Source organism: Pleurodeles waltl, chromosome 10 (assembly GCF_031143425.1).
Source record: "Pleurodeles waltl isolate 20211129_DDA chromosome 10, aPleWal1.hap1.20221129, whole genome shotgun sequence".
Lineage (NCBI taxonomy): Eukaryota > Metazoa > Chordata > Amphibia > Caudata > Salamandridae > Pleurodeles > Pleurodeles waltl.
The window spans coordinates 178,593,357-178,616,861 of NC_090449.1; the positions used below are offsets into that span (position 1 = coordinate 178,593,357).

The following is a 23,505-nucleotide window of genomic DNA, read 5'->3' on the forward strand; positions in this document are numbered from 1 at the left end:
AATTGACTAGCTGCCCTTTTGAAGTATCTCTAAGGTAAGGTAATGGTAAAAGCCGCAGCTGTAGGCACGCTTAGGTTGTAAAAGTAAATGAGTTTAAAAAGGTAACAAAAAATGGAGTTATTGTTTTCTTTAAAAATTCTACCTATTTAGATTTAAACAACACATGGTTTCAAATCCGTTGTTACAAACTAATTGTTTTTAAACAAAATGTTCTTCTTCATAGATGTTACTGGAATTCGAATTAAGGACATTTCACTGTTTGTTTCAAGCTAAAGGTGTTTCAAACGTTCAGCCTGGATTTGCTGAGCATGTAGTTGAGGATTGATACACATCCCTTTTGCTGGATGGAGCTCGACAGGGGTGCGATGAAACATTCCTAAAAATATGTTTGTGTAATGTGAATAATATTTATGGTATTCGGAAAAAGTTGGTAGATTTCTGCAAGCTATTTCCCAACTGAACAGAGTTTTTGCGAAAATACATTTATTTGAATCAAAAGCGAACTCAAATCAGGTTTGTCTGTTTGTCGATTTTTGCTGATGAAGGGGGTTGCATTTCCTAATTTTAGTGTCACAGAACATTACAGCATGGCAACAAACATTTCAGCAGTGGAATAATGGGACAAACTGTAGAACGCGGAAAGCTTGCTGATAGCCTGAGGCCAGCAATCTCTCAGAATAATTCTTGTGTATTCTAGGTACTTCATAGGTCACACGCAAAAGCAAACACATTGACGGTACACAAAGCAGTTCGGAAAGTACAACATGACTTTTATGCGAGAGTGAATGCTGCAGCTTTACGTCGAGGCACACTCAGCAGTTTCTTTTGCTGCTCGTGTTAGTGTTTCACATTTACAAAAATATTGCTTAGGTTGACGAGGGCAGCCCAGATAATTCTTCGGTACTTCTGTGTTTCTACTGCATGTGTCAGGCTTTTGCCTTAACGTGTTGCAACTGAACATTCTGTTGAACCGTGTGATAATCCAGCGCATTAAGGCCTCTGTGATCCAGCGGCTGAGGAAGTGAGACCCTCCTGTTGTGTATGTGTTCATACTTACATTTAGAAGAACAATATAAACAATTTAGAGGCGAGATCAAAAGAAACGTCAGTGTATTTTTGAACCGGAGGTGAATTTATCTGCAGAAATATCTCTCTCATTGAGATCACATTCACTCTGGATTTTCATAATTTAATGTTTTCTCCAGAAATCAGAGGACTTTACAATACCACCAACTCTATCTAATACGGGGAATAAAACATGGGTCATATTTCAAGTGTCCAGAACACGCGTTTTCCCTGTTTTGAGTTCAGAATTATTTTTTCAAGAAGGGTGTTCATTTCTTGTTAAGGCGTCTTTCAAGTGCCCAGTATCTGTCAGTAGGCCCTTCAAAGTCTGATGATGTTCCAGTCTGTTAAAAATAGCGCTTGTTTTTTTCTAGGTAAAGGACACATAATTATTACGATTAAAAACAATAGGAGTAAGCTGTCACATAAACCTCTTTCTCCCCTCACTGATCCAAAATAGGGGCACTGTTTTAATTTTCACTAAAATGGCATGTCATGAAATACAGTGTTGGCTCACCTACTGCAAACATCAACCTCCTCCCTTCAACACTACACCCTAATTTATTTTCTTCATCCTACCTGTTATTTATGATAATTTGGCTACATAAAATATTAAATACATAGTACAAAACACATACATTACAAAACGTTTATATATATATATACCACTTATTTTTCTGTTTTCTTTTTTTTTGTTGCAATAAGTACTGGTGGTAAAATACTCCCCATTACTAAAGGATAAAATTAACTCCGTCAGGTCTCTGCCAGTAAGGCGTGTATTCGCTCGAACGGATACCATTACAGGAAGAAATATCTCACTTAAAGTGGGGTAATTGCCACAAAAAAAAAATGTATTGCTATTCTAGGTTAGGTATTGGCATAAATACTCAGTTTAAGGAGAGTGAAGTGGTTTCCTGTCACTGCCCTTGCAATTCACACACTGCTTCTGACCAAGGATCTTTTTCACTGAAGAAGGCACAAATTATATGTTTGGTTGTAATTGTATCACTGCTACGAATAATGTCTGTAGAATTAAATGCTGTGTTCCATCAAGATACCTTTACTGGCAGGCGGAAAACATTTTAAGCACGCAGTTTTTTATACCTAAACACTAGCAGAATTTCCTTGGTAATAACGGTCATATAGATTTGTCATCAATTTATGTGAAATGATCACATATTGGTTAAAACCAATGATCACTCATTCCTTGCTCTGTAACTTGCAGATGGGAACACTTAGGGATCCAAGAAGGGTACAGAATTAAATACCTCAGTTTTGCATAAGGACATTGTTAAAACGAATTGCTTGATTTTAAGGACATTACACTGAATACTGTTGAATTGTTGCGGTGGGGCATATTTCCATTCATTCACCACAGTTGAGTTCCCATCTTTACAATATTGTTCAAACTGGAGTTTTGTTTGAGGGTATGCTGAGTGACCAGGTACGTTTTGTGATTTTTCTCTTGAGGAGTGGAGAGGTAAGAAAAAGAAGGAGTAAGGAATTTTACATAATCCTACTATATGACTACTGCTTTTTAGGATACTCACCATTACCTCCCTACTATTAACCATTCTACCTTGCCATTTATATCTCATCTACCATAGCCTTGTAGCCTATTTTATAACATTAAAATTACCATTATATTAGCATCACACCTTTGTTTGACCTTTATCTTATCACTAATTCCTAAACCTATTCCTATCCTATACAAATTTCATTGTCATTTGCATTATTTTCAAAAAATTAATTTACATTAATTACCGTTCCTTTAGATTAACTATATTGATCTTTAAATAACATTCCCTTCTATAACTCTATTGCTAACCCTACCTCTTACCTGTAAACCAACGTATCTAATTATTTGTACTAGATTATGTTTTTATCAATCCGCTGTCAGCAAAAACTGTAGAATTATTTTTATGTCAATTGAATTACCTGATGTTAAATAAAAGGACTTCATTATGGAACATTTATCCTTAAATTAATGCTAGTTTTAACTTTGATAATAGTAAATACAAAATTACTCTAGCTCTACTAATTTCCCTAACCCAAACCCCTAACCTTACTTCAAACAATGGATAATATTTTCAAATTATATTTCTTTTATTTATTTTCAGTTGTTACCTGAACGCTAGCCTTAATCGTAACCAATGTTTTCTTTATTTTAATCCATATTTTAATTGTGTTGTAATAAAATATTTATTTTGAAGCACTTGTAACTAAAATGCATGAACATTAACCCCCTTTTTTCGATTCATAAGATGGTGGTGAACAATGTAAAGGTAATAGAGGTAATGGTTGGCGCTGTGGAGTTAAATTTGTTGTGGGTAAGTTGAAGAAGTAATTTTGTGCTCTACCTTTTTTATCTTCTGTACTACTGGTCCTGAGCCATCCCATTTTCTCCATTCGGAAACACACTAACATCCTCATGTTAGTTCTTTTTTGTATCTCACAATATCAAAGACAGTTCGATTTGCACTCCTTTGATCTGTAATACACTATGATGGTAACCGTCCCTGCTCTGGCTAGCAAGCCATTCACAATTTAATACGCAACAGTACTTCAGTTTGTTGGAAGAACTGCTGTATCATCAAGCCCACCACTGCCTGACCTTAAACAATTTTAGGCCTGATTTAGAGTTTGGCGGATGAGGTTGGTCCATCACACACATTACGGATATCCCATTTGCCATTTTACGATCCCATTATATCCTATTGACATCGTAATACGACGTACAAGATATCCATCACTTTTGTGACGGAGTAACGTATCTGCTAAACCCTAAATCAGGCCCTTTTTGTTTACTGCCGTGAAACACAATATTGGAGCATTAGCTGCAACAAATACATAATTTACAAACAGAACTTTGATTGTTCCATGCGTCTCTCTTTGCACCTTGGTGCTTGCAACTCATCAGCACCTTGACTTTCAAAATATTTTTCTTAGATGGAAAATTTAGGAAGACATAAACTGGGAGTACTTTAAATTTCATTGACATCTACCTGTCATGATAAAAAAAGAAAGAAAAAACACTCATTCTACTTCACAAGTCCAGAGGGATCAAGTAATGGAATATTCCATAATATAGGGGCTAAGTCAGTAGCTTACATTAGCTACCTTGTCGGAAGCTGTGGATCTGTGTAGAGTATTTTTTTAACTGTTCATCGCTCTCATCGTCTCCATTGTGTTTCTGGTAATGTTTGTAAAGTTTGCCCCCACTTGCAGAGCTGTTACCTTCTTTTGCAGGTAAAAATCCATTGGACAAATTAAGCACAGTAGCAGTTAGAGTGTTAATATAATTCTTTGCCAATGTGAGTGTTTCAATTTTAGACAGCTTCTTCTCTGCTCTGACGTGAGGAATTACTTCACGCAAAGCTTGGAAGGCGTTGTTGAGTTTGTGCATACGCTGCCTTTCACGTTCATTGCTTTCCAGTCGCCGTGTGGTGTGCTCCTTTACCTTAGATGGGTGTTTCTTGCGCTTCACGGCCACTCTGCCCATCTCTTTTACATTTCCTTTGGCTTTTTCCTTGTAGTCTGAACGTTTCAGTACTTCAAACTGACCCGCTGTTGGTTCGTCATCCGGAAGATCCACTGCGTCAGCTACAGTCCTTTGTTTCCTCATTTTAGCTTTTGACTTCATCCTTCAACAGGTTGCAGACTTAGTGGAAGTGGTCATGTGCTGTAAAAAGATGAAATCACAAAGTTAGATGTGAATCTGCAACTGCTTACTTTTGTAAGTCTGTACTGAGAAGGGATAGAATAGCAGGCCTGTGCTTACTTTGACCAAGTGCAGCATTTTGATCCATGACAAGCCACAAAGAACACCCATTACTAACATCAGAAAACACAGCTTCCTTTTTAGAAATTCTTAACTTAGCTGGCATAAAAAAGCAGATTTAAATAAATGTGGTTGAGCTTATTTTGGCTTGGCCACTCCTGATCAAAACAGTATCAGTGGTGAGTTATGAGTATAGGAGTGCACTGCAAGTTACTTGTCACTATTGCCAGAGATGAATATTCCTTGCTTTGAAAAGGTTTAGGAGCGCAGAGCCCAGAGACAGAGCCAATACCAATGAATAATTATTGTCATGTGAGGATATATGAGCAAGACATACTTGCAGTTTCTTTATAGAGACCTTTATTTTTCCATGAGTGTCACTAATAAGCTTTGCCTAGTCCTAAAATGTGGGCTCCAAGGCCACTTTCTGCCGCTTGATGAGAGGGTGTTTAGTCAAGAGGGACAGTGTTAATGTGTACCGATAAACTAGTTTAGAGAACAGCAAGAAGTCAGGGCAACATTCAAGATTAAAAGTCATAACCAGGACTACAGATATCAAAAACAAGAATTCAGAAAGCAAGAGATGAAGACCACGGTATACTCAACATGCACTGGGACAACCAGCTACTCGCTGGCGGACATAATTACTAATAAAATCCCAAGGATGTACCGAACAAGCACTGGGACATCTAATACCTTGTTGACACATGAAAGCAAAAACAGGGATTAAGGACAAGGATACAGAAGGAAAAAAGCAAAGAAAGGGAAAACAAAAGGTTAGTGCCCAGTCACATAATAGGTGTCAACAGATGCTTGAAACAGAGTGGATATGAATACAAAATATATGCATGATAGTCTAGTCAGAGAAGTAGGCAGGAATTGTGAGGCTGTGAGGCAAAGCAGCTCACAGATAAATCAGAATGCTGAACAAATCTGCAGCAGCGAACGAACAAGGTATTAGCACACCAAGAGTTTGCAGCTAAAACAAAACCCTACACAATGCACAAAACGCTGTAACAAAGGGCTTGTTTCACAAAGTACGTTTTGTAGTACCTACAGCAGTACTACTTACTAAAAAACGCAATTCACAAACCTAAGAGTGTAAATCTACATTTCCAACTCTCCCATCTTTTCTATGGGGAGATCCTCGCAAATGTTAATGTATTACTCAGTTGTAAATGTGGACGGGATCAGTAGGAGTGGCAGGGAAAAGTGCATAGTTACTACTAAATGGGAGTGGTTTAGTAAGGTGTAAGGAGGGTTTAGGGAGGAACATGCATCCACCCACCAAAAGAGTAAACCCACTGCTATTCACAAACCACACTTCTAAAATTACTATTACTACATCCTAAAAAAAACATAACAGTAATAAATGTAGTCCAACTCAAAGCTAGAAAATATCCCAGCACCAAAAATGGTACTGCAACATCCTCCTATATAAAAATAATAGGTGGAGACTTAAAATAAAACCCTGAAGGAAACAATGTTATATTAAATTATTTAAACCAGTTAAAAATATAAATACATCAAATGCAATATTACACAAATTATCTGAAAATAAACCATATCTATAATTTTATTTGTAAATATTTGAATACCCTTCTTTAATTTAAACATTATTTTATTTTAGTTTATTACAATTAAATTAAACTATATTTAATTAAGTCTATACACCTCTTTTACTCATTTTTACCACATAATAAAAATATTAAAATGAAGTTAACAGGGCTGCGGCATTGTTTTACTTTGTTAGAAATTTATGGGGGAAAGGCGGTTATTTCCGAAACTTTATTAAAATATGTTAAAAGAAAAAATATTTTATTTTAAAATGTTTTTAAACACATTATTTAAAACTATTTATATTCTTACCTATTTTAAACCAAATAATTACATTTATTAATATGTCCTATGGGATTTAATTTAACATTCCTTCCACCATTATTTTTTATGGAAGGGCGTTAAAGTATCAGTGGTTGGCCACGTGTGGTGCTCAACTTACTTCTGCTGAACTGTTTCATTGTTTTACTTTGTTAGTAAAGTATGTGGAAAAATATTAATTTACAAGAGTATTAAAATATGTAAAAAAAATATTTTAAAATATTTTTTAACAAATTATTTACAACTATTTATACTTTTAACTATTTTAAATACTTTAATTTCATTTCATATTATGTCCTAAGGTTTTTTTTTTTTATTACCTTCCTGCCGCCATTATTGTCTATGGAAGGGTGTTGCAGTATTGGTAGTTAGCCATGTGTGGTGCTGAACTTACTACTGCTCCTTTTCTGCAGCAGTAACTGATAAATTTTGCTCCACCACCATTTTAAGCAGGTCGAGACTTGTGAGACTACACTTGTGAGTAACTTCACACTCGTATTTTGTGAATAGCTCAAAGTAGGGAAGTAACTCAAAAGTGTAAGCTTAAATTTACTAATAGTAAATCTAAATGTGTAATTTTCCCTTGTGAAAAGGCCCCATCGTGTTTCTAAGAAGTACCCTATGATTTGTGCCTCCCTTCCTAGAAAGTGGCTCATTGTAGACTGGTACTAGCAGAGTCACAAAGCACAATAACCTTATAAACAGTATATTTCAATAAACAAGAAGCCCCTTCTGGGCTCATCCATGGGACAGAGCCATACCACACCAGTTTGTTGTAGTCACAAAAGACATTCGTTTATATTGTTGTTTTAAATTTAATTTGAGTCACAGTTCATAAGAAACGTCAGGGCACTAACTTTGAACAATTTTCCACACTCTGCTAACCACCAACATGGCATACTTCGAACACAAACAGAGTGCTTCCTCAGGATGTCATGGGAGCTTGTCACTCATAACAGTAGATAGCCTTTGAAAATTTACAAATATCAAGTTAAAATCTTGTTTCCATGTGACCCAAATTCAGTTGTTCAGTTCCAAATAAAAAGACACTGATGAATATAAAATCTAACAAGCACTAGCAATAGCAATAGGTCTGGCTTATGACTGAAAGTGCCTATTGTATTACTGATGGGTGTAGACACCCAGCATCTCATAAGTCACTCTCACTCATTTTTGCAGTTATGCATCTATTCATTAATCCACTGACTAACCTTTCAGCCACCCTCTTAGATAAACTGTATTACAACATACACAAACTCAATAACAAATGCAACATAAATAAAAAGAATATAACTAGAAAAAACAGATAACATGCTGCCTTGTAAACCAGGCTGGCATATCCTAACAATAAAAAACTAAACACAGTAGCCGGTGTCCACCTTGAAAAGGTATTGTAAATAGTCTATCACTCTTTTAAGTTCAATCATGACTGCCACATTTAGAAACAATATGTTTTCTATCTTGAAATGATAAACCAATGATATATTATGGACAAACGCATCTTATATTGATCTCCTGGTTTAGAGGAATTGGCCAGGTGCAATGCAGTGCACTGCAGATTAAATGAGCAGCGTGCAAACAACCAATAGTACAACCTGGAAAGCTGTAGTAGCCACTTAAGAAACATTCAAATAAAAAGAGAAGAAGCAAAATAATAAATGCTAAATACTATCTCTCCTAAGAAAGCCTAATAAGATTTTTTTTAGTGCATATCTTCTGTCCCCATTGTCTTGTTCGGGTGGATCACCAACTCCCTTGTCTACTACAGCAATCTGTGAATATCCATGTAACAAAGTAAGTGCCTACCAGCTTCAACACAGTGTACTAACAACCCTTCCTTAAAAGCCTATTATTTTTAAATTGTGCTTTTCACAATAAGCAGGTCATCCCTAGAGTCATTATTATACCACTTCATAATAAACAGGTAAAATCTATTACATTTGTCATGGTTTTCCCAATTAATTGATGATGCCTTTATGCTTTAGACTTTACCTACCCCTGGCCTATTCAAGTCCACATAAACTGGCAACCATCATGCATACAGTTACAATATACAAATATGTAGACAAACACAGCTTGCAAAACAATGCACAATCCCACTCAACAGAGCCTAACAAAAACTATCAAAGTGAAACTTCCTAGTGTTTGTCAGAGAGGGTGACCAATGTCACTCTTCTTGCCTACTGTAGTAATCTGTGAGATTCCATGCAACAAAATACTTAGCTGTACACTTTAATATAGAGTAATATCTGCCCTTCTCCCCTCTGTGTTGCTGCCAGAGAAAAACACTGTAAATTATTTAGTTATCTAAGGCACTTTAATAGCATTACAATGTCATTAGTGTGCCACTGAAAGTTCCAGATCCGGCAGCTCAATAAATAGAGAACATGATTACAGCTGCATGGAGGTCAAGCGCGATTGTTTGTGAAAGCACACAAATTCTGTCCAATCAAATCATATATTCCTGACTCCCAACATGTAGGCGGGGCCAAAGCCCATCTCCTGGTGATTGGCACATAACTGTCTGGTGAAAGCTGCACTGTATAGCCTGATCATAAAGAGATACATTCACTTTAAAAGTACAGTGAATTACAGGACAAAGCAAGCTGAATAATCGGTCAAAATCCCTTCATTACTGTGGTGCAGGGGGAGGCGTGTTTGTAGTGGAGTAATGATTGAGGTGAACTGAGAAATTGACTTGAGTGAGTACAGGGTGGCATTTTTTTTTTAAAGGAGCTAGCAGAAGATCAGAAAGAAGCGGTGTACACTTGCCTCATTTTCATCCAGAGCCACCCTTAATATAGTGATCCAGGGGGCCTCCACTTCTGAGGCTAGGTACCTATAAGATTGGAGCAGACCCTGGAGGTGGACGAGAAGGGACCCTACAGAGATCCTGTGGACCATACAGGCTGGGTGGCTTGTGCGGCACAACTTCACTAGGCATTCAGGCAAATGTCTTGGGAAACATCAGTAACCTCTCCCTCCCTCTTTCCCCACAAATGTGCCCTTAGGCCTGGAACCCTTACTCTTCCACTCTTTTAAAATAAAACAGTTTAAAACCTGCCTGTGAATGAACATTGAATAAAAAGTTTCACAGAAACAGTAAAGGGACCCACTGAGAAATACCACAATAGAGTCTTCTGGTGCACCAAGTTAGTTGGTCAGAGACATAGCAGCAGATACAAAAAAAAGTGTTCCAAATATATAAGGTCTGTAGAAAGCTAAAAAAGGCTTGAAGAAAGAACAGTCCCTTGTATTCCCATATTCAGGAGCTAATAAGGGATACACTTTTTTTGGGTCATGGACATCGAAGACACTATTACGGTATTTTACATGTTGTGGCAGAGACTGGGGCAGTGTGTGGTGACACAAAAGAGACTGAGAGGTGGAGAAAAAAGAAGTTCAATAGAAGGAGATTTTGGAAGGGACAGCTTGACTGCCATGGAGAAGTTGTTGGACAGAGCCTATAAAGAAGCAAGGATGAATCAGAAGTAAACTTCTGCTTGAAACTGACGCATGAGAGAAAAGGAGGCCATAGAAAATGCAATCAAGAATTAACCAAACGCATGACACTGTGCCTGCAAGACCTGCACTCTTGCTGTAAGGCTTGCTCTTCACTGTGGGCTTTGGTCTGATGGACGTGTTCACATTATTCTTTTTCTGAGCGGAACAAGTCTCATTAGAGTTTGTTATAAGGATAGATTTATATGCTAGTCCCCTCTATTAGGTGTCTTTGTGTCGCTTTTAATTTCCTGCTTCCTATCCTGCATCCTGTCTTCTCATTACCTGTCTCCTGCCTTCTCCTGCCATGGAGGGTAGCATGACAACATTGCAAGAGAAGTTTTTATAATACTTAGAAAATACTAGAGGTTTTGCATGCTATTGGTATGGCCCCTCTTTGGTTATATTTCCCATGCTTTACAGGTTTCAACAACAAGTTCCAGTGAATCAGCTGGAGTCCAGCAGAAAGGAATTCTTGTAACAATCTATAGCAGAAGAAAGAAGAGGGGCCTACAGTAAGAACTTGCTTGGAAACATGATCCTGTTGGAACCTATAAGTTTGTTATACACAGCAATTATACAGCCCTAACATTTAAGCAGTAAATTAAAGTCCCATATATGTTCATCTCTACAGTGGTGGTGAAATATTTGGAACTTAAATCCGGATTCTCCCAATCCTCTGCCGCCTCATCAAACAGTTCAGTGCCTCAATCTCAAAGAGCTAGACTATTTCCCAGTTCCAAATGCACGATGTGCACCCCTGATCTAAAATAATAAGCTTATTGCAGCAGTGGTGGGGTTCACCAAGCTTTTCCCTTAAGTAGGTGTGCATGACGATAATTGTAACTTGTTCATTTATCCCTCCCCAGAGATACACAAAGCCGTTTTTTCATGTACCACTGTCATCTATGCCTGGCATTTTCAAAGCATTTCCCACATGTAGGCACAAATAGATGGTACACCTATACAATGTCACAGTGGTTTGTAGTAAGGGAATACCCTTTCCTGTTTAAAGTAAAATGCAAATTAAAAAAATATGTTTTTAGCATTTCACTATCTTTGAACAAAAACCTCCACTAACCAACCTTCAAATGCGAGCAAAAAAAAAGATTCCCTTAAAATTTCACCCTGAACCTAGTTTCTCCAAGTGACAAATGAGTGGGGTTTCTTCCCCACAAATCTATTTGAAAATGATGCAAAAAATAAAATGTAAATTATAATGTGCATAGCCAGCTGCTACAACCTAGTGCACCCACAATAAATAATAGAAAACACACACGTATTAGACATTTTAAGCTCTTATGATCTGTCAGACCCTTATGTCTACTTCCTTCACACGGTCCATGATCAAAGGTCCCCGCCTCTTCACCCTTCCTCTAGTTACCCTAAGTTCCTCATTGTCTTGTGGCTCTGTACCACCACGCCTTTCATCCTTGTATCCCTACTTCTCGGTTGACTACTCAGTCAATGCTTGACTCCCTCTCATCCGCCCAGCCACTCACCCACCCATCCACTTACTCTTCCACATAAATAATATAAATCTTCACACATATGCACACACACACACACACACAAATGCACACACATACAATAAACAGATTCACACAACCACTGAGATGTGACCTTGGAACTGGAAATAATGTGCCACAAGTGGCCACAGAACTTCAGACAGTACACCAGAGTTAGCTCTGGAACTGGACAAACTATGGGAAAATTGGTTTCTAAAACTGGACACATCATATCAGAAGTGGCCTCAAGATGGACCCTCCAAACAGGATGAAATGTGTGAAAAGGGTCACTAAAATTGGGAGCAACAACTAAAGTGAAGTATCACAAAATGGATGTAATATTCAGCTGGGGCTTAAGACCCTTGATGCCATACTCAAAGTGAAATCAGTGTACCTAGACACAATGCACCAAAGGAGTACTGTGGTGCAAGACATCTTTCTATATTTGATGCCTGGAATTATATGCATTACTCCAGACTGGACCTTTGGAGTGGACCACAATAGACCAGTGATGGCCTCCCAACCTGAAAACAATACACCACACACGGTCTCCAGAACTGCAAAATAAATCTCCAAATTATGTCTCCACAAACATTATAGGTATTGCCTTCAGAACAGACACAAAATGCTGAATGAGAATTTGAGCATTGTACACAATACTTGGCCTCAAGAAATGGAAACAATTCTGCAGATGTAGACAGTAAAATAATTTCAGTACTTCAGCTGAGGCTGTCAGACATGGGCACATTACTTAAGCTAGGCCTTCAAGCCCTTGCTACAATACTCCAGATGAGGACTTCCAAACTAAACACTAGACTATGGCACATACAGAGTTGCATGTATCACAGAAAATGTGACATATCTAAAACAAAGCTCATTGTTCATGGTAGGAAAACGTTAAGGCCACTGGTTGATTGGCAATGATTCAATCCATTGAGAAGGCACAGCGCTGTAAATATTTAGGGGGGTGGTTTGAGGAGACGGGGTGCGTAATAGCACACAAATATCAACTAGGAATACAGCCACCTTTTTCAGCACAGTATTCTGTTGTCTTCTAGAGAACATTTCATGTTCTGACACACCTCAATTTTGTAAAGTGATGGAGTGTAAACTAACTCCAACAATTCTGTATGGTATGAGTGTTTTTAAGAACAAACTAGTTGACTGGCTTGAGATAATACATTGTAAGAGTTATAGTAAGGCATTCAGACTCCCTCCTGCTTCCTCCCAAGTACAATTAAGATATCATCTTAACTTGAATAATTAATCCATCTAGCTTCACTTCTAATCTCTGCTGTCTTCTTATGACTGTTTAATTGAAGGGACTAACTATTCCTCTTTTTCTTATAGTTTTGATGCCTCTCACTTCATTCCTCCTATTTCTTCTTTTACTTACTACACTCTCTTGATCCAACTCTTCTGTCTCAGGAGCGCTGCTTATTCTTTCTTTTTAATTCAAGAAACGTTTATTTTGATAAGACAGTAATTACAAAATAAGGGTTTACAGTCAATAACATAAGATATCAAGTTTAAATAGAAATAAGTAAAATCATAGTCATCATATGTCATTACATATACTGTACATGTTGAACTTTCACCATAATGATTGCATCTTCTTCTCTTTATTTTCATACATGTGGTCTCTATATAGGTAGCAGCAAATTGGGCTCAGAGAGGAAAAAAGGAAAGGGAAAGAAAAACGAGGAACCGAGAGGCTAGAAGCAAAGGAAAGCCAGTAGAATAGTAGACTTGGCAGAAGACAAAAAAGCATATGGGTAGAGGTTTGAGTGGGAGTGTTAGTGTTAGTATTATTTCCATATCGTGATGTTCCACTCAATTAATACCCTTGTGTGATAAGATTGTATGAACATGTTGTTGTATCACAATTTTACTTCAGTAGTTCAGTAGCAGCATATAAAGTTGCTTCCCAAATTTTGTTACAAACAATTTGAGGATAGGTACCTTTTCAATTTAGGATAGTTCTGTCTTCTATTTTAGTATTTTTTTCGCCAGTAGATTGGATGATTTAGAGTGAAGACCCTTATATATTATTGATAAAATATGAACTGTTTTGTGAAGCTTAGAGAATAATATACCCAACAGAAGGGTCTGTCAGGGGTGTGTACTTGCACCCATTTTGTTTCTTTTTCATATCAATGGGCTTAATTCCTTCCTGGCAGAGAACGGGAGAGACATGCCCAGAGTAAAATCATCTCCTGTACCATCTCTATTTATAATAATATGATGTTGTTCTCCTTTCCCGCACCCCAAATGGGCTCAAGTGCTTGGTGGACCTATTTGTGGAGTACATGGACAATTTGGACTTGGATACGAATATTGGAAAACCCACTATTTAGTATGTGAGAAGCACTCAGTCAAGCTAAGGCCTATCACCATTAAGGGGAAGTCCATAGTAAGGGTGGCTGGCTTCCCTTACCTGGGGGTAACTTTCGACCATCTTAATACCTGGGCTGTCTGCCTTGAGAACCCATGTTTATTATTCAATCAAGCCTGTGGCTCTCTTTTTCAATTTGCCTCTACGCTGGGCAGCAAACAAAATGAGACACTTTTACAAATTTACAAAATTAAGTGCCAACGTGTGCTGCTGAATGGGACCGCAGTATGGGGGTACAGGGACTGTTTGGGAATTCGAAGGGAGCAAATTTGTTTTTGTAGAAGGTTGCTAGGTTTGGGCCCTACTGCTGCTGCCCATTTTGTGCATGAAGAGCTGGGCCTGGATTTTGTTGAATAGCTTGCTACTGTCATCCCGAGGATTCTGTGCATTGCTGTATAGTGTGGTGAGTTTACTGCATTCAATAGGGATGTGATCAAGGATTGTCTGGGCTGTGACAATGGCCTTAGAATTCTCTGGCTTAGGCGAATGAAGAGTGTGGCTGAGACCTTGGTCCTACCAGAATTGTTTTGCACCCCACCCTTGCTCAGCAAAGGGGAAGGTAAAAGAGTAAAGGAACTCCTATTTTCCCATGCCAGGGAGAGAAGAGAAAACATGATTTTGGGTAGGTCAACTCTGTCAGCATTCCCACTCTTGAAAATGGTGTGTGGGTTACAACCTTATCCTACCTGGGTTAGACGGCCCTGGGATAGATTGCTCCTTATAAGTTTTTGTCTGGGCTCTATTTGTACACATCTCTGTTTTCCATCTGGGCAGTTCGCACCATCTTCCATAAAGGTATGCCCTTGTGATTGCTGCTCCCTTCAGACTCTAGTACACATGGTCCTCTTTTGTGAGTTGTATGGTCGCCTGCGTTGCATGTATTTGTTGCCTGTCATGAAGGCAAGGGTTTTTTATCAATACAGACCAGCATTTCTCTATTTGCAATTATTGGGCGACCATGTAGTGGCCTCCGCGGTCTGCTCATTTAAAAAAATGCTTTATTCCTGAATAAGCATATGAATTTTTAAATGAATATAAGGCTATTAATGTATTTATTTTGTCCATGCTTGCATGATGTTTGTGATATCTTATGTTGATTTTATTCTTTTATGATTATATAATTGAAATAACGGTCAATCAATTATACTTAAATATAGGTCAGAACCTTGATGTTTATCCTATTCGTACATACTTTTAATTTTAGGACGTTTTAAAAAGTGTTATTGTCTAAACTGAATGCATGTTGATTGGCAACAAATCTGGATCCTTTTAGAACCCTAGTTTTTTTATATAGTAAACTTCCTGCATTTTCCAATCTTGCCAAAGGCACCGATTTTTTTAAATCAATCTTTATGTTATGATTCAATCAAACTGAAGCTAAATTTGATTTCAAAATTTTGATTTCCATTCTATTATCTGTTTGGAGAAGGGCATTTTTAGTATCAGATTGGAGTGGGGTATAATTTGAGTATTGTTATCATGGCAGGTAGCATAACAATTGTAAATAAAGCTTTCTAAAATCAAGCAGTATAAATAGAGCCTTGTCTTGAAACCAGATGGATCCTTACCTAAAAAGGAAGGCTGTTTGGTATAAGTAAAAGTTTGCCAGCTTAACCCCTCCCTAATCCTTTGAGAGCCTTATTTTTCTAAAAAGATGTGGGTATCCTACTCATTGAATCATGTATTATTGGAATGACCATCGTTCTTAATTGTTTCTATTCTCTGAATGACCAGCATTCTAGGAGATCTGATTTTTTTATTTTTGTTGGCAATTGTGTCTACAGAATTAGTACTGTTAGTATTAAAGTCTAATGAAGATATATTTTTGGATTCCAGTTGCCATGTTAGGGCTGTATCTCCTAATACCTCCATAAAGGTCTTGCCCCCAACATGTCTTTATCTAAAGTGTAACGAGAGGCTAAGAACGAGTTACTTACATTCGGACTCTATCTAGTCGCAGATTCCTTATTTTCGATTTATCCTAGGCATCTTTTCTTTCTGGATGAAGTCTAACACCTGGAGATAATTCTAAGGTAAGGAATCTGTTGCTAAAGGTATCTATCAGATTTAGGGACATATTTGTTCAAGTGTTGTGTCGCCCTTGCGCTACGCAATGGGATGCAAGAGTGACACAACTTTAAAGTTATCAGGCCACCTTGGATGGACCTGCAAAGGAGTTCCATGGTTTGGCCATAGGTGTTGGCCCATAGATTTTGGCGCATTTCCAGATATACCATTACTGGTAGACCTGGGAATGCTACAAAATCGTACACATTCCCAGGTGAGGTGTAACGAGGGGGAATATCTTTATTTCTCCTCCTTATCTCATCTTTCTATGTGTGCTCCATTCTGCAGCACACATAGAAAGAGGAAAATGTCTCTTAGAATTATTTTGTTGCGGAAGGTGTCCCTTCCTGCAACAAAAACAATCCTGCTCACAACGCAGACACCCCTGCACTATGGTGCAATTGTGTCTGCTTTGGCGCTAGACAGCACATTGTGACAGGAAAGCACTGTATTACGTTAAATATGGCGCATTATTGCCCTTTTCTATCAAACAGTGCAGCAAGGTGACCTGGTGCGCTGACCTTCGTGATTTCTTCATAAATATGCCCCTGCATATTTAGCAATAGTTCCAGTTAACGCAGGGATGAAATTACCACTATTTTGGTGTAGATCAATATATCAATGGCATAGGAGGACACTTTGTATGATATATTGTTAAACATCACTCTTTCAATTAAGGAGTTTGATCTTGTAGATTGAAGTAGTTGTTCAATTCTCCTAGGAATAGTGCCAGAGATAACAGGCAACCTTGACTTGTAACCTGCTGTACATTACAAGAGTCAGCGATGATCCTGCTTTTCTCACTTTTGCCCTTGGTTTACAAAAAAAGGAATGAGGTAATTCTGGTTAATTTTTGGCCACATCTAAACTTATTTACAGTTGCATGTAGAAACGGGCATGCAACTTTTCTGCACCCAGTGCTATGGCTTCTGAAGCTGTGCTTGAGAATTTGCTGTTCTCAAGAGTGTTAGTTCTGAAGAATCTATTTGCCATTAGCCTGTTTGTGAGGGTAGTAAAAGTTTTGAGAGGATGGTCTTTAGTTTGTTGACTAAGATCTTGGCATACATTATGCAGTTTATATTTTTAAGGATATTAGTCTGAAGTTTTGGGCCAAATTATTGTCATTCCCTTCTTTAGGTCAGACAAATGTCATAGATTCTGCAGTAGTGCCACGTCTTTCATCAGAGATTTCATAGTGATTAAATAGCTCTCAGAGGGGAGAGGATAACTGTTCAGCCAATGATTTATAAAAACTTAGCTGGAAAACCATATGTGTACGGGCTTTTCCAATTGTTTATTAATTTGTTAGCTGTGGGTATTTCTTTCAGAAAAACAGATTTTTCACAAAGTTATGGTCTTCCTCTGAAAATGTGGAGCTGTGGATGTTGTCTGCATATAATTTGCAGTTCTCTAAACTGATGATTTCGTTTTTCGAATACAAGTTTACAGAGAACTCTTTGAACATTTTGGCAATCAATTTATGATTTGTCTGTATTGCCCCTTTTTGCCTTTGATTGCATATTTGTTCTGTCTGGAGTGTTTACATTTTAAGTAATTGGCTGTTCCTTGCTAGTTTTGTTAAACTCACAGAGCTTTATTGCTTCCAGTTTCTTTACAAAGATTCCTGTTTTGTTACTTAGAATCCTATTGTATTTATATTTACACTTCCTAATGGATTCTAGTAAATGATTATTCATGACCTCAGCCATTTCAAGTGCCATGCATCTGGGCTTAAATTTACACAGTTTAGTATAATCCCCTGGATAATCAGAGGGTAATCTATTTGTCACGCATATCAGCTGATCTTCATTAACTCTGTTAGCCTTTCCCGCACGTGATATCCGGAAAAAGACTTTGTTCAACCTCCAAGCGGCTACAATAGTCTTGCAGAGTTTAGCTGCCACAGCTGGATTAACTAAACATAAGCATTTTAGTTTTTGTTTTAAATAATTATTTATTTATTTAATTTAATATGATGCGTTTGGGGGTTTATCAATCTGATGTACAACTTGGGTTCGAATTGCATGCTCTTTTTATATTTTACTGATTTTATTATGATGATTTGTGATGGTTTGTATTAATTGTGCAAATAAATAAACTTAAAACTTTGAAACTTCATTTACAATGAATTGCAGTGCCTCCATTCTAAGGGATGAAACAGTGCAGTGAGGCAGCCTCAGGGACATTCTTCTCAAGATCACAGGTGCAACATACTTTTCCGTGTTCCAGGCACCTCTCACAGCAGTGAATGAGCTCCGCAGCGCCACAGCTCATTATGCTTTCTCCCTACAGCCCTGGAGTTTTTCCTGTTACCAAACAATAGGCTGCAACACTCTCCTAAGGTAGCAGGAACCGTTGAGCGCTCATAGTTTAGTTTGCTTACCACTATTGCTAGATTAACAAAATAAGGGACACAACTGTAGAGCACAGGAGAACTGAGCCAAAGCTACTGTCACAAGTTAATATGACAGTTTAAAAGATCATAATTTTATGAAGTACAGGCCTCTGTGGAAAGGATCCTGTCACAACGTTCAGTTACAGTGATCCCACTACTGTTTGCTATCCTGTTATTGAAGTGGCAAAAGTTGCAAAGGCAGCATGTTCACAAAATAAGAATTATGTGGGCCAGAGTTTAGATGGAAAGGACGTTCTGCTATAGAGAGGAAGTCCACTCAAGCAGAACTTGGAAATTAGAATGGTGGGTGTGCTTCAAGCGCTAAAGCAAAGCTTCCAGCTTAAAAGTAAGGATACCTTTGAACAAGTACTGTTTTAGGCAAAGGTACTGGATGTAATTTTACTTTATAAGTCACAGCATGCCTGGTGATATTAGTGATATCGGCTAAAAAAGAAGTACTGGCTGAAATTTACTCATAAACACGGGGTCAGTTGACAGCTATAATAAGCCCAGAGAGTGACTACTGGTGCAAGGAGTGCTGTAAGCACTCTAAACGAGTGAGTGCCCCAGCATCCAGAAGGAAGTGATAGGTAAAAGTAGATTGCAAGAAGGGTGAGAGAATTGCAGAAGCATGGAGGACATGAGTGCTTCAGAAGCCTGAAAGGAGAGAATGCTTTAGCATGTTGGATAGAGGAAAGGAAGGAGTATTAAAGTAATGGCAATGTTAGGAGGGAGTACTGCAGCAGGTGCTAGTTGGAACTGGAGAGTGTCTTGTGGCTGGACCCTGAATGGAAGTAGTACTGCAGAATCATGGACAGAGTCCTGCCCATCGTGGAGTAAGTCAGTCAGCAATCCAGAATACTGTGGAGCAGTGGTGGGTTGTGACATCTGAAACTGGGGAGGCGTAAAAACTTTGGTTGAGTGACCTGTGTGCGAGCGCAGCAAGTTACCCCGACCGGCATCAAGAGTTCTCAGGGGGATTTGAGAACATTTTGAAAAATAAGTGGGCAAATGGTGCATTTTCAAGCAAATTTGAGAAAGCAAGAAGGTTAATAAAACAATTGTGAAAATGTAGTTATGACATCAATAAAGAGATTTCATATGATGATGTAGGTAGCTGCTTATTCAGTATAATCATAGAAGTTCATAACAGACTTTGAGAAAACAATGCTGAGAACCTCACAAATTTCCTTATTTATTGATATACCTTTACAAATTAAATCTACGGAGGGAATAGCAATTCTCCAAATTATAACAGAGAAATTGCATCTATAACAACATTATTCTACAGATTCTCACCTGCTCTTTTCTTTTTAAACATAAATCCCAAAATACATGGCTGAGGGGGAAGGATAATGTTAGCCTCTGTGTCATTGATGCAATACAGATTCATCTGGCATTTAATTTGGAGAATCGCTATTTCATTACAAGACCGGAGGCTACCATTATGCATTTTGGTAGCCCCTCAGCACATCAGACATGCTCAATTGGTTTACAGTAATGCTTTGCAAAGATAGAGGAATTAGACCAAACGGCTGCTCTCAAAATGTCCTCCAGTCTGCCGCCTTAAAAAAAGGACTGGCTTGCCATTGTATCCCTCGTAGACTGAGTTTGAAATTTCTACAAATCAAAAACAGCAGATTGCATAGTCCATTTCACCCATCCAGCAATCATAGCTCTAGTAACCGCTTTGAAGGGTTTAACAAAGGAAATTAAAAGCTGGTCAGTGCCATTGAGGTGAAATTCACTCATTCTGGAGTCATACGTTTTCATGCAATTCACAACGCAAAGTTTTCTGCAATAATCAAAGGTTGGATAAAATATGGTATTGGACACAGTTTTTGTTCTTCTAGTAACCTCAAAGGTACCTCCAAAGGCATTGTAAACTCTGTTACTTACCTCCAAGGCCTTAACAGTCACTTGTTGACAAGATATTAAGCAAAGTAAAGAAGCCTACTTCACAGAAAGACTTTTCATATCCAAGTACCTATTACCAGGCTAATAGTAAAACAAAGAGAGGACTAAATTAACGTCCCATACAGAATTATATCTAGGAGGTCTCCTTAACCTGATGCTTTTAAGCACTCTGCAAACCAAAACATTATTTTCTACAGTCTTGCCATTGATTAGGCAATGCCCTGCATTAATAGCAGATCTATAGCAGTTTATCCTTCTATTGCTAAGGCCTTTATAGAATTGTTCTACGAGAAAATTAGCTGCCTCCACTATAGTTGCCTCCACGGGATCCAAATCCCTTTCCAAGCACCAACGTACCCATGTCTTCCAAATTCCACTATATCTGCCCTCGGTACCTGGAGCTCAGGACTCCTGCAGGACCTCCTCTGCTCTTCCCAAAAGACCCGACATTTCTCTAGATCTCCTGAAACTCTCCAGGCAAGAAGGTTCAAAGTCCCAGTAAGACCTAGAGGAAGTTCCTCTCCATCTACGCTTTGCAATAGGCCTTGCATGGCAGGACAAAAATGGGAATGACACGAGCTAGCTCTAAAGTCATTGGAAACCATGCTTGAGAGACCCAAAATCGAGTTGCCAGAATGAGCACCTCTCCTGTCTGACCTTCTGAAGAACTCTAGGAATCATAGCGAAAGGAATGAACACATAAGCGTTGGTTCCTTTCGAAGACTAAGAAATGCGTTCACTGCATGAGCACCCATGTCTGGCATCCAAATGTAATATCTCTTTAGTTGAAATGTCACCCTGCTCACAAAGAGATCTAACACCAAAAGGCCTCAAATCTGAGATAGCTTCCTGAAGCAATCTTTGTTCAACTTCCTGTCACTGAAATCTCATAAAAGCCTTGAATACCAGTCTGCAGCAACATTTGGCTTCCCTGGCAAATATTCTGCCTTCAGGTTGATCTTGTATTCCAAGCAGAATAGCCAGAGCTTCTTTACTAATTCTGATAGGTCTAAGGATCTAGTTCCACATAAGCGATTTATATATGCTGCTGCAGAAACATTGCCCATTTTCAACAAAACCGCTCTGCCTTGTAAACAATGTTTGAAACTCATAAGGGCACAAAGTCCCGCCGTCAATTCTAAATAGTATATATGATGCAGCCTCTCTGCTTGTGACCACAAGCCACCAGTATCCTGAGAACCCAAGCGTGCACCCCAACCGGCTAAGCTTGCATCCGACTCCAGGATGAAATCGGGATGACATCCGAAGATCGCATTCAAGGTGTCCAAGTTCTCTAACCACCAAGATAAATCTGACCTTGCTTCCCCATCTAGAATCACCTTGTTCCCATACCATAATCATCCCTGAAGGGCCATTGCTTTTATCTTCTGCAAGGCCCGATAATGTAAAGGGTTTGGAAAGATCACCTGAATAGAAGACGACAAAAGACCTAATAGCCTGGCTAGTTCCCTCAGAGCTAAAGACTCAAGCTTGAATACATATCCTATCTCTTTTCGAATTTTGGCAATCTTCTTTAATGGTAATAAGAGGACTACCCTCATGGTATCTATTGTGAATCCTAAGAACTCTAGAGACCTGGAGGGAGTAAGTACAGATGTCTCCCTGTTTACGATGAAGCTCAAACTCACTAAGATGAACATGACTGTGTCTAGATTTGTCCAAATCTGCGCTCTGCATTGGGATGTTGTCCAGATAAATGATCATCAGAATACCTCTCTTCCTGAGGTAGGAAGCTACTGTTCTCATTACCTTGGTAAAACACCAAGGTGCTGACGATAGGCCAAAAAGGAGCGCACAGATTTGATATTGTTGACCCTGCGAGGTGAATTGAAAGTAAGGTTGATACTTCCTGGCCATGGAAATGGTAAAGTAGGCCTCTTTCAGGTCTAAGTTCACTAGCCAGTCCTTCCTTACTAACATATCCCTTAAGAGATGGATCCCCTCCATCTTAAAGGGCCTGTAGACTAAGTACTTGTTCAGGTCTCTTAGGTTTATCACGGGTCTCCACCTCTTGTCCTTTTCTTCCATAAGGAACAGTGTACTTACAAAAACCCTGTGTTCTAAAGAAACCTACAGAATGTCTTCCTTTTGTAACAAGGTCTTTACCTCTTCTTGTACAATCTGCTGTTGAAAAGTGGATAACCTCGGCTCTCTTGGGGGAACTGTCTGAATGGGTACTTTCCAAAAATCAATTTTTAGCCCTTGGACAGTTTCTATGACTTAGGGAAAAAAATGTCTGATATGTCTTCCCACTCTTCCCAGGTAGAATAAGAGGTTGAAATTGGTGCAGTCATCCTGTTATCCTGCTGAGCTGTGTCCATATAACCTATAGCCTCTTCCACAATGGACATGTCCTCTTTAGGGATAGAAGGATGCTGTAGTTCCTGCCTGGTAACCTCTGCCAGAAGCTCTTGGGTGTCTGTAATTAGTGAAATGGGACCCCTAGCCGGCAGAAAGCCCCCTTCTACTGGCGTGTTCAAAAACACATTGCACTAAACACTTTATGCATATTAGACTACGCCTTGTCAAGGTCAGTAATTGCTGCAACATAGTTTGCTCAGAGTTTTAATCATGTCTTTGCCAAGGAGAAGACCTTTGAGATCCTCAGAAGACTCATTTTCCATAAGGTCCCCAAGTTTCAGATTTATCTTTATTAATACGGGTCTATGACTCTTGACAGTAAGGCCGGCATTCGCGGTTCTGAGAACCATAGCTCTTTGGCTCCATCCCCTGAGTAGGTCTATGTCCACTGGGAGATCATTTGCATGTGCCTCCTCCACCATATCGATAATTCTCACCAGGGGTCCGACCACATCAAGGAGGCGAGCTTGACATAATTTAAAGGACCTCTCAAGTCCCTTTCTAGGATCTCTACCCAGTTTGAAAAGAAATGTGATGAGCTCGGGGTTCGAATTAGGGGTAAGGCACACCTTATCCTGTATAACCGGCCTTGACCATTCGGCCCTTGAAATGTTCC

At 38.7% G+C, this 23,505-nt stretch overlaps 1 protein-coding gene across 2 annotated transcripts in view; it reads right to left on the bottom strand.

Moving 5' to 3' along the window:
- Positions 1–1,111: 1,111 nt before the first annotated feature.
- The window catches only part of BHLHA15 (basic helix-loop-helix family member a15), a 107,426-nt gene continuing 85,032 nt past the window's right edge, over positions 1,112–23,505 (bottom strand). For both annotated transcript variants that reach the window (XM_069210142.1, XM_069210140.1), the window contains one exon: positions 1,112–4,747. In XM_069210142.1, coding sequence (XP_069066243.1) covers positions 4,178–4,708 — 531 coding nt within the window. In that variant the 5' untranslated portion in view covers positions 4,709–4,747 and the 3' untranslated portion in view covers positions 1,112–4,177. The remainder of the gene's footprint in view (positions 4,748–23,505) is intronic.